The 11902-nt window shown below is 44.7% G+C and overlaps 1 protein-coding gene across 4 annotated transcripts in view; it reads left to right on the top strand.

The window, feature by feature from the left end:
* The first annotated feature begins 9210 nt into the window (after positions 1-9210).
* The window catches only part of MTDH (metadherin), an 82189-nt gene continuing 79497 nt past the window's right edge, over positions 9211-11902 (top strand). For all 4 annotated transcript variants that reach the window (XM_012810347.1, XM_003782461.2, XM_023517523.1 and 1 more), the window contains exon 1: positions 9211-9951. In XM_012810347.1, the coding sequence (XP_012665801.1) occupies positions 9571-9951 (381 nt within the window). In that variant the 5' untranslated portion in view covers positions 9211-9570. The remainder of the gene's footprint in view (positions 9952-11902) is intronic.

Raw genomic sequence — 11902 nt, 5'->3', positions numbered from 1 at the left:
CATAACTTAATGGAGAACATGTTGTTAGCCATTACTTCTTTTGTTCTTATCTGATGAAGCCTGAGGCTATGGAGGAAAGAGCTGGTTTGAAATCTGTCCCACTGACCTTGCCATTTGAAGGCAGTTACTACCATCTTTAAAACAAGGCATAATTAAGAAACTTCTAGGGCATACAGAAATTTGTGTGCAAAACTCTGCTCCCATGTGGGCTTTAAGTCAGGGGGGGTTTACACCTGCAACCACCCAGGCCGACCTTAGGTCAGGGGGGTTTTAGGCCCCCAACCAACCTGACCATATGGGATTCTGCCTCAGTTCCTCACACGTATCCTGCACAAAGTCTTTTCACTGCTCTCTCTCAAACAGCTTTTTTGGCCAGAGGCATATAGGCCTTTTGCCTATAATGCCCCTCCATCTTCATCCTATTTTCTTCTTAGCAACATCCTAACTTATCCTTCAAGACTTAACCCAAATACATTGCATTCAGTGTTCTGCCATACCTATGCTGAAATAATCTCCTCTCCTCCGTGATATCAAATACTTCGTAAATACCTCATCAACACTGTTACAGGTTGGTTGTCTAAGAAGCACACGTGGAGACAGATCAGCACGTAGACATCTACCAATAAGTACTCTTGGAAACTATGCCAGTGGAAGGAGGAGACAGGATTGGGCAGGGGGGAGAACTGAGTTGACATGCAGTACCAACAGTCCTCAGCCAAGCCCCTGCAAGTGCTCTGAGACTGGGATGGTCCTTGTGATTTTACCAAGTTTGTTTAAGAAGGCCAATACTTTAACTGCCACCACCCCCCAACCAAGGCTAATCAGTCATTGGATATGGGCTATCCTGGAAAAGCGACATGACCTTGGGAGAGAGTTTTCCTAATTTTCTGAAAAGTATGACAACTTAGGGATGTCTTCCAGGAATACTCCCAGGATCAAGGAAACCTCCACTCCTGAAAAGGAATCCAGGGGATGCGCAGCAGTACCCACTACAATCCCCAAGTTCAAATCAACTTACTGTAGTCATATTCCTTTGCACTAAGGAAGGCTCCAACATTCTCACTAGGTTTTGAGATTTTTGAGGATACTATGTATTTAAAGCTGAGAGTTGAATTTAATAGAACTCTGAAGGAATGCTTGAGTAATTGACCTGGAGAAGCCAAGTGCAGTGGCTCATGCCTGTAATCCTAGCACTCTGGGAGGCCAAGACAGGTGAATTGCTTGAGCTCAGGAGCTTAAGACCAGCCTGAGCAGAGCCACACCCTGTCTCTACTAAAAATAGAAAAATTAGCTGGGTGTGGGTGTGATGGTTTGTTTCTGTAGTCCCAGCTACTTGGGAGGTGGAAGCAAGAGTATCACTTGAGCTCAGGAGTTTGATTTTGTTATGAGATATGATGACACCACCGTTGCACTCTACCCAGGGTGACAGAATGAGACTGTCTCAAAAAAAAAAAAAAGATCCACAAATAACCAAAAACCCAGAACCTTAACTGACAAAACAAAGTGCTGTATTCTTCCTTTACACCAGTGTTTCTCACCATTTTTTTAATCATCCCTCCTAAGTTTTTTTAAATTTTTTTCTTGATTGCCCCTCAGGGCAGATTTTAATACCACAAATATATTGCATATCTGTGTATATACTATATTATATCTGAATTTTATACTTTAAGACTTTTTTTTCCTCCGACAACCAATAATTTTCAGCCTCATGGGAGCCATATGGCTCCACCAAGAATGACGATTTATGCCAGTAATTGCTAAGAGGGTCAGATTTACTAAAAGTCAGCTCTTCAACCCATTCTCTCTTATGTAGTAAAGTTACATGAGAAGCTACATTACATTCTAGGTGTAGTACATGGGGCATGAAACCAGAGCAAAATGAGATACCTATTGAGCTAAGATCCTCCAATCCAGTTTCCCCCACTGTACAATTATAACAACTCAGCAATTGTGAATCGGGGAGACCCCATTATTTTATTTAGACTCTGTGCAAACTATTGCCTTCGTCACTTAAATTTTTTTTCTTTATTAAATCATAGAGGTAGATCATGTATACATTACTGCATTTACCAGGTACAGTGTGCTAATTTCATATACAATTTGGAATGCTTACATCATACTAGTTAATATATCCCTCACCTCATTTACTTAATCACTGTGTTAAGACATTTATACTCTATACATAATAGATCTGACATGTACCCTTGCAATATGCATAGGTGTGATCCCCCCATTCACCCTCCCTCCAGCTGGCCTCCTCCCTCCCCTCCCATTCTCTCCTTCCTCCTTCAACCTGGACTGTAGTTGTGATATATTCTTCATATGAAAGTGTGAGTGATTGTAAATTGGTTTCATAATAGTACTGAGTACATTGGATACTTTTCCCTCCATTCTTAAGATACTTTACTAAGTAGGATATGTTCCAGCTCCATCCATATAAACATAAAGGAGGTAAAGTCTCCATCTTTTTTAAGAATGCATAATATTCCATGGTATACATATACCACAATTTATTAATCCATTCATGGGTCCATGGGCATTTGGGCTTCTTCCATGACTTGGCTATTATGAATTGCACTGAAATGAACAATCTGGTGCCAATGTCTTTGTTATAAAGTGATTTTTGGCCTTTTCGATATACTAGTAGAGGAATTGCAGGACCAAATGGCAGGTCTAAGATATCATCTAACTCCAGTAAGAGTGGCTCACATAACAAAATCCCAAAACTACAGATGTTGGCATGGATGTGGAGAAAAGGGAACACTTCTGCACGGCTCATGGGAATGCAACCTAATGTGTCCCTTTTGGAAAGACGAGTCACTTAAATTTAATTACAAACTATTTCAGGCATACGAAAAAGAGAGATAATATAAGGAGCACCCTTATACTCATTACCTAGTTTAAGAGATACATTATAAATGTATTTATAGAGCCCTATACTCTTCTTGCCAATCCATCTCTCTCCCACTCTCCCATCTTTGGTGTTCATTATTCCCACGCATGCTGTTATATTCTTACTATACATGTATTCCACTATGTGAATACACCACAATTCACTTTTGTTATCACTTTCACAGCCTTGGTATTTCCACTGGCCCGAATACTGATGTTCCAGTGAGGAACAATTGATAAATTCCCGTTTTTAGTTCCATTTAGATTTTTTATTTTTCTTAGAGACAGAGTCTCACTTTGTCACCCTTGGTAGAGTGCTGTGGCATCATAGCTCACAGCAACCTCCAGCTCTTGGGCTAAGGCAATTCTCTTGCCTTGGCCTCCTGAATAGCTGGGACTACAGGCGTCCATTACAACGCCCAGCTATTTTTTTGTTGCAGTTTGGCCGGGGCCGGGTTTGAACCTGCCACTGTTGGTATATGGGGCCGGTGCCCTACTCACTAAGCCACAGGTGCCTCCCTCCATTCAGATTCTTAATGTATTTTCTGATCTCTTAAAGGACTTGGAAACATCCTGGCCCTTTCAGTAACACATTTATAAATATTTTAATGTAAGGCTGGTACAGTGGTTCACACCTGTAATCCCAGCACTTGGGAGGCCAAGGCAGGTGGATTGCCCTGAGCTCACTGGTTTGAGACCAGCCTAAGCCAGACTGAGACCTAATCTCAAAAAAAAAATAGCCAGGCATTGTGGCAGGTGCCTGTAGTCTCAGCTACTAGGGAGGCTGAAGCAAGAGAATCACTTGAGCCCAAGAGTTTGAGGTTGCTGTGAGCTATACTGCCACGGTACTCTACCAAAGGTGATAAAGTAAGACTCTATCAAAAATAAATAAATTTAAAAAATAAAATAATAAATATTTCAGTTTAGGATACTAAGGATACTTCCACAGATAATTTCCTTATTTCCTTTTATTTATTTATTTATTTTTTTTTTGAGACAGAGCCCAACTTTGTCACTCTGGGTAGAGTGCATGGTGTCACAGCTCACAGCAACCTTAAACTCTTAGACTTAAGCGATTCTCTTGCTTCAGCTTCCCAAGTAGCTGGGACTATACAGGTGCCTGCCACAAGTCCTGCTGTCTTTAGAGAAAGGTCTCACTCTGGGTCTGGCTCTGGGTCTGGCTGATCTTGAACCTGTGGGCTCAGGCAATCCACCCACCTTGGCCTCCCAGAGCGCTAGGACTACAGGTCTGGGCCACTATGCCCGGCCTTACTTTATTTTTTTAGACAGAGTCTCACTTTTTAGCCCTGAGAAGAGTACCATAGTATCATAGTTCACAGCAACCTCAAACTCCTGGGTTCAAGCTATCTTCTTGCCTCAGTCTCCCAAGTAGGAGGCTTACTTACCCACAACGCCCAGCCAGTTTTTCTATTTTAGTAAAGACATGGTCTCATTCTTGCTCAGGCTGGTCTCAAACTCTTGAGTTCAAGCAATCCACCTGCCTCAGCCTCCTAGAGTGCTAGGATTACAGGCATAATTAGCCACCACACCTGGCCAATTATTTACTAGTTCTTACTAGATTTATTCTGAAGATAACCCCTTCCTGACCATACCTCAAAATTCTTGCCACACTCAACTATAGTTTCCTGCCTTACTGTATAATTATCCCCCTAGGTATATAACTTAGTGAGGATGCAGTTTATAATGGCAAGAATCTACATTCTGAAGACCTGAACCAACATTCTTCTTCACTACCCCTTAACATAAGCTACTTAAGTGGAAGTTAGCTTCCCATACTACAACGGTCTGAATGTTTGTCTCTCACAAAACTCATTGCTGAAACCCTAATCCCCAATGTGACTCTATTTGGAGATAAGGCTTTTAAAGAAGTAATTAAGTTTTAGGGGTCCAGAGTAGGGTCTTGATATCACAACATTAATGTGTTCTTATGAGAAGGGATATCAGAGACCTCTCTCTCTGCCTCATGAGAGAACACAGTGAGAAAGTGGACATCCGCAAGCAGGAAGAGGGCCCTCATTAGAACCCACCCACACTGCCACCCCAACTTGGACTTCCAGGCTCTAAAACCTTTTAAGCCACCCAGTCTGTGATATTTTGCTATGGCAGCCAGAGGAAACCAATACATGCACTACTCTAAGAAATGACTACACAGTACACTGACGAGAGTCAATAGCAATTGTAGGTCTAGGTTCTAGTCTGTGCTCAGCCAATCTGACTCTAGGGTATGACATGTAATCTTTGGAAGCTCAGGAAGCAATCATGGATATTCACAAAGGTTTAGTTACAAGTATGTTCATGACAGAATTGCACTTAATGGTAAAAAAAAAAAAAAAAGTATGTAAAACTACAGTAGAGAAAGACAATAGACTAGCTTGTCATTAGAAATGGTACTATAGGGCTGGGAGCAGGGGTTCACACCTATAATCCTAGCACTCTGGGAGGCCAAGGTGGGTAGATTGCCTGCCCTTACAGGTTCGAGACCAACCTGAGTAAAAGTGAGATCCCATCTCTAAAAGTAGCCAGGCCTTGTAGCAGGTGACTGCAGTCCCATTTACTCAAGAGGCTGAGGCAAGAGAATCCTTTGAACCCAAGAGTTTGAGGTTGCTGTGAGCTGTGACCCCACGGTACACTACCAAGGGCAACAAAATGAGACTCTTGTCTCAAAAAAAAAAAAAAAAAAAAAGATACTCTATTTATCATGCAAACCTGTATGAAAAAACTTCTGCTAATTGACATCAAGACAAGTAGTATTGGCTCAGTGCCTGTGGCTCAAGCAGCTAAGGCACCAACCACATACACCTAAGGTGGCAGGTTCGAATCCAGCCTGGGCCCGCCAAAAACAACAATGATGGCTGCAACCAAAAAATAGCTGGGTGTTGTGGCGGGCGCCTGTGGTCCCAGCTACTTGGGAGGCTGAGGCAGGAGACTCGCTTGAGCCCAGGAGTTGGAGGTTGCTGTGAGCTGTAATGCCATGGCACTCTACCCAGGGGGATAGCTTGAGGCTCTGTCTCAAAAAAAAAAAAAAAAAAGACATGTAGTATCAAAAAGTCTTGTTCTGTGAAATCACAGATTGGCAAAAATTTTGTCTGAAATCCCATTAGTGAGAATAGAACTCAGTCATCTCACTTTTGTTAGGATCTGCACCATATGAGTCACTTTTTAAAAACTTTTCTGAACTGCTTTACTGGAGTATTGCTGACCCTACTAACTAAACTACAAAACATAAAGTATACAATTTGGTAAGTTTTGAAATAAACATGTATCTGTAAAACCATCATCACAATAAAAATAATGAATACATCATCAATCCCCAAAATTTCCTGGTGCCTCTTGGTAATCCCTCCCTCTATATCTCCTTGCTCCCATCCCATATCCTCAAATAACAACTTATTTGCTTTCTGTTACCATAGATTAGTTTGCATGTTCTAGTTTTATATAAATGGACTCTTTTAAATATGTACTCTTTTTTTGTCTGGCTTCTTTCAGTCAACTAATTACATTGAGATCTATCCATGTTGTTGCATGTATTTATAGTTCATTCCATTTTATTGAGTGGCATGCCAATGAGTGGGTCACTTCTTGAATAAAGGCCTTACATCAGCCCAAGTGCACTTCAGTTAAAGGGTTTCAAACACATCTTTTAACTCTGTCACTTACAAGGAATTAGGATTCCCAGTCTGCTTAGGACAGACCTGATATTAACTCCTTTACATTCTTTGCTTTGAGCCTTTCAAAGCTTTGCTTCATTTAAATTTTACCTAAACTCCACCCTGCTACAAATGAATAAAGCTAACTTTGTGGGACTATAGGTGTGTTCATGGTGGGTTTTATTAGATAGGCTTTATTAGTTGACATGCATGTTCAGGACCATATTAAGTGCAAGTCAGTAAATAGTAAATATGACTCCATTTTGTTTTTAAAATGTAAACACGTGGAAAGATGACAAGAAAGTTATATATGAAAAACGAGGGCCCAGTGCCTGTAGATAAGTGGTTAGGGGTGTCGGCCACATACACTGAGGCTGGCAGGTTCAAACCAGGCCTGGGCCTACTAAACAACAACCACTGCAACAAAAAAATAGCCAGGCATTGCAGTGGGCTCCTGTAGTCCCAGCTACTAGGGAGGCTGAGGCAAGAGAATTGCTTAAGCCCAAGAGTTTGAGGTTGCTGTGAACTGTGATACCACAGAACTCTACCGAGGGCCCATAGTGAGATTCTGTTTCAAATAAAAAAAAAAAAAAAAAAAAAGCAAAGGCTTGGCATCTGTGGCTCAAGTGGCTAAGGCACCAGACACATACACCTAAGGTGGCAGGTTCGAATCTACGCTGGGCCCGCCAAACAATAATGACAGCTGCAACCAAAAAATAGCCAGGCTTTGTGGCAGGTGCCTGTGGTCCCAGCTACTTGAGAGGCTGAGGCAGGAGACTCGCTTGAGCCCAGGAGTTGGAGGTTGCTGTGAGCTGTGATGTCACAGCACTCTACCCAGGGTGACAGCTTCAGACTCTGACTCAAAAAAAAAAAAAAGAGAGAAAGAAAAATGAGTTTATCTGTATTAACAAATACAGTAACCATATTTTTGTCTTTTTATTTTTAAGATTTAAGGACGGTCACAGAAAAAAAGAAAGGTGATTGATTTTACTGAATCGATAATTACTAATCTACCAAAGGGACTGGATATCCCACTATAATTACTGTAAAAGTATAATTCATAAGTCCACAGGTGTTAATCTAGAATAGTCAGTGGAACTTCGTAGAATTTCATTACCCTTCATGTCTCTGGAACCAAAATATACAGGCAAGATTATAAACCTATTTCACAAATATAAAGGTAATTTAGAAATTTTAAGAGTTAAAGCAGGTTCTGATATTCTAAGTTTTTGGCCTTGTAATGTAGTCTATAATTATAAGCTTGTATAAAACTTAGCAAGAGTAGTTTATTTTTACTATTTATTATTTACAAAACTCCCTTCTACCCATTAATCACAGCATGCATTACAACACCGTTGGAAAGTAGATCAAGATACTTCCTAATACATATTTGGCATTCAGTGCTAATATTACCCGTGTCATATTCTTTGCGAAAGCCCATATTTAGTTCAATTAAGACACTTATTTAAGCCTCGGCGCTCCGTAGCACAGTGGTTACGGCACCAGTCACATACACCAAGGGTGACCGGTTCGAACTGGGCCCAGGTCAGCTAAAAACCAATTAACAACTGTAACAAAAAAATAGCTCAGTGTTGTGGCGGGGGCCTGTAGTCCCAGCTACTTGGAAGGCTGAGACAAGGGAATCACTTAAGCCCAAGAGTTGGAAGTTGCTGTGAGCTGTAACGTCAAGGTACTCTACCCAGGGCGACATAGTGAGACTCTGTCTCAAAAAAAAAAGACATTTGTTTGCTAATTATCATTTAATAATAAGACAGTTTTCTTGCAGAAAAATGGAATTTTAAAACCCACCAGCACCCTCCATTTTATTTGTGATTAAAATCTGAAAAGGCAATACCATTCCTCCTACCGCTGCATCCCACAGATGGTCAGCACAGAATATAAAAATAGGATTTTGTAAAACTCTTTTTGCGGTGTATAAAAGCTTAAAATAAAACGCAACGAAAAAGCTACCTCTACATGTAAATACAATCTAATGTGCTTCCTCTTATTTCTTATTAAAGCTACAAATGAATAGAGCCGCCCACCAGCTTTCCAACTTGTGAATAGTGGGGATTAACACTGAGGAGAAAGAATGAATCAATGAACGCGCCTAACCAGGCTGGCAAATGGCAAGCACGCAGTATGTCAGTTGGTCCTGATGAGAAATACCCAATTTGTGAATTAAACCTAGGTCCTGCAATCAGAATGTCCGGCTTCAGTTCAGACTTCGCTGAGTTCAATCTAGAAGCACCCAGCGGACCAACGTCCCCAGGGAGAAAAAGCCACTTCCATCCCAACACCACTGCAGAAAAAGAACGAAAGCCCTACACCTGCTGGGTCGACTTTGACCTAGACCCGGTGACCTGGTTCCTCACTCTTCACACTCCTCCCCCCGGCCGCCCCCACACTCATTCAGAGCGCCACGTCTCCTAGCTCCGCTCCACCAGCCACCCGGCGGAGGCTTCTCCCACACAACCCCTCCCAGTCCCAGGTCCAGGGTCACCAGTCCCCAGGCTCCGCGTATCAACCAGGCCCAAAGAGCTACTGTCAACCGCAACAACCGCGCTTTTGCTTCAACACCACCCTGCCCGCCCGACCACGCCCACGGCCACGTGACGCCCACGCCCCGCCCATCGGAGTCCACGTGATCCGCGATCATCCCCGCGCGCGGCGTGGATCGCGGCCGGAGCCGCCATTGTTCCGCCCGGGGAGGACAGCCGGGCCTGGCGCTGGCGCGGAGACGCCGCTTAGCGGCGGCCGCTGGAGACACTCCCTCCCGCCTGCCCCCCTCCTTCTGGCAGCAGCGGAGTGAGGCTGACTAGGGGGAACCTGGGAGCCCCCTCTCCCCTCCCCGCGGCGACAGCGGCCTATCCCCGGCTCTGGCGCGAGGGGCGGCCGTGATGCGCTCGGCCTGAGGCTGCCGGCCCAGCCCCTCCTTGCTTCCCTTGACTAGTCCACGGCGTCTCCGCGCCCCAGCGTCATCCTGCGAGTACCCGTGACAGGAGGGAAGATGGCTGCACGGAGCTGGCAGGATGAGCTGGCCCAGCAGGCCGAGGAGGGCTCGGCCCGGCTGCGGGAAATGCTCTCGGTTGGCCTAGGCTTTCTGCGTACCGAGCTGGGCCTCGACCTAGGGCTGGAGCCGAAGCGGTACCCGGGCTGGGTGATCCTGGTGGGCACGGGCGCTCTCGGGCTGCTCCTGCTGGTACTGCTGGGCTACGGTTGGGCCGCGGCTTGCGCCGGCGCCCGCAAGAAACGAAGGAGCCCGCCCCGCAAACGGGAGGAGGCGACAGCCGCGCCGGCCGTGGCTCCTGACGACCTGGCCTTGCTGAAGAACCTCAGAAGCGAGGAGCAGAAGAAGAAGAACCGGAAGAAACTGCCTGAGAAACCCAAAGTGAGTAGGGGAGGAGAAGCGGTAGAATAGGGGCGAGGGGCTGGTGCGGTGGGCAGGCTAGGAGACAGACCCTCGAACTAGGGCACGCCGAGCCTCAGCTGGGAAGGGGAAAGCGGGGTTAGCCGAGGGGCACATCTCCCAAAGTGGAGGAGAAGGTGATAGGTGGATGTGTTGTTTGGGGAATGGTGAAACCCAGAAAGTATAGGATGGGTGGCGAAGACCAGTTTCCAGGAAGGAAGTTAGAATATCTGGGGGTCCGCTTAAATAACTGCCCCGGGTCCAAACCCTTTTCGGAAAACTTGACCGCTGGAGTAACTACCAACCTTAATGCCTTCGAGGTAGTTTGCATGTGCAGGGTAGTGGGACCATAAGGCTGGAAAGTTATGGAAAGACTGCGCTTGGAAGACTGATGTCTATCGCAAGTCACATTGAGACGGTAGCTAGTGGAGGAAATACGGTGACCTAAAAACTCTGGGGCTTACAGAGGATTAAAGGTGCCCAGGTCTAGACGCGCTTCCATTTTAGTTGGGACTGTTAGAGGGAAATGGTTGCCCACTCATGTTCTGGTGAATGTGGCCAACTGAGACCGGAACAGAAGCAAGGCAAGAAAGAATCGGTTACCTAATATACTTTGGGGTATATGGCCCTATGAGAAAAAGAAACAGCGAGTTCCGCAAAGTGGTCTGTGGTACACCCTACGGTGTGGGAGGTTTATGAAGTAGAGTAAAAGGGAATGACAGGGCAGAATGGTGAAAGCTGAGAGGGGAATTCAGGCAGCGATTTACTGAGCCACGTGTGGAAATGCAGAGAGCATCACATCAGTTTTATCAAGGCTTCGTGTTTTACTTCTGCATATTTTATATTTTTGACTTTACAATTGAGCAAATTAGGATTATGGAAGGATGTGCAGAATTGAAAACAGCTTCTAACCTATTTTTATATCTACTGAATTAAGTGCTTTACCTTCTCAGTACAGTTCTGTAAGCCATTACCAGGGCCTTACTGTGTTAAGTGTGCTCTGATGTTTGGTGGGCAGGCGAGGTATACACATAGGAGAGTCAATCATGGGTACAGATTCATAATTACAATTTTAGGTAGACTGATAGGTACTATAAAGTTTGAACAGAATGTGTGGAGGTTGAAGACATTCCATTGGAGGTCTTCAGGAAAGTTATTGGAGGAAATGGGGATTGAGTTCGAACTAAGAGTATTGTAGGTAATAGTACAAAAAGTACGCAGTATTAGAAATGTGGCAGTATTAGGCCTCAATAAGCATTCACATTTTGTCTGCTGATTAAGATGTAAGATACATACAAAACCTAGAAAAGGCCACAATTTTGTTAATGAGAATACTCCCTTAAGTCTTTGGGGTTTTTTGTTTTTTGAGACAGAGCCTCAAGCTGTCCCCCTGGGTAGAGTGCTGTGACATCACAGCTCACAGCAACCTCCAACTCCGAGGCTCAAGCGAGTCTCCTGCCTCAGCCTCCCAAGTAGCTGGGACCACAGGCGCCTGCCCCAACACCTGGCTATTTTTTGGTTGCAGCCCTCATTGTTGTTTGGCGGGCCTAGGCTGGATTTGAACCCGCCACCTTAGGTGTATGTGACTGGCGCCTTAGCCACTTGAGCCACAGGCGCCAAGCCAATACTCCCTTAAGTTAAGAGAAGAGAAAATAGAAACGATTTGGAGCATACATAATTTAAAAATTTATAGAGAGCATCAAGGATTATCAAAAGGCTGGCTAAGGCGCCAGCCACATACACCTAAGGTGGCGGGTTCGAATCCCCAGCCCAGGCTTGCCAAACAACAATGATAGCTGCAACCAAAAAATGGCTAGGCGTTGTGCCGGGCACCTGTAGTCCCAGCTACTTGGGAGGCTGAGGCAGGAGACTCACTTGAGCCCAGGAGTTGGAGGTTGCTGTGAGCTGTGATGTCATGGCACTCTACCCAGGG

Source organism: Otolemur garnettii, unplaced genomic scaffold (assembly GCF_000181295.1).
Source record: "Otolemur garnettii isolate 467f Iridium unplaced genomic scaffold, OtoGar3 scaffold00004, whole genome shotgun sequence".
NCBI lineage: Eukaryota > Metazoa > Chordata > Mammalia > Primates > Galagidae > Otolemur > Otolemur garnettii.
The sequence above is the reverse complement of the archived record's forward strand: the minus strand, read 5'-3'. Positions and strand labels throughout refer to the sequence as shown.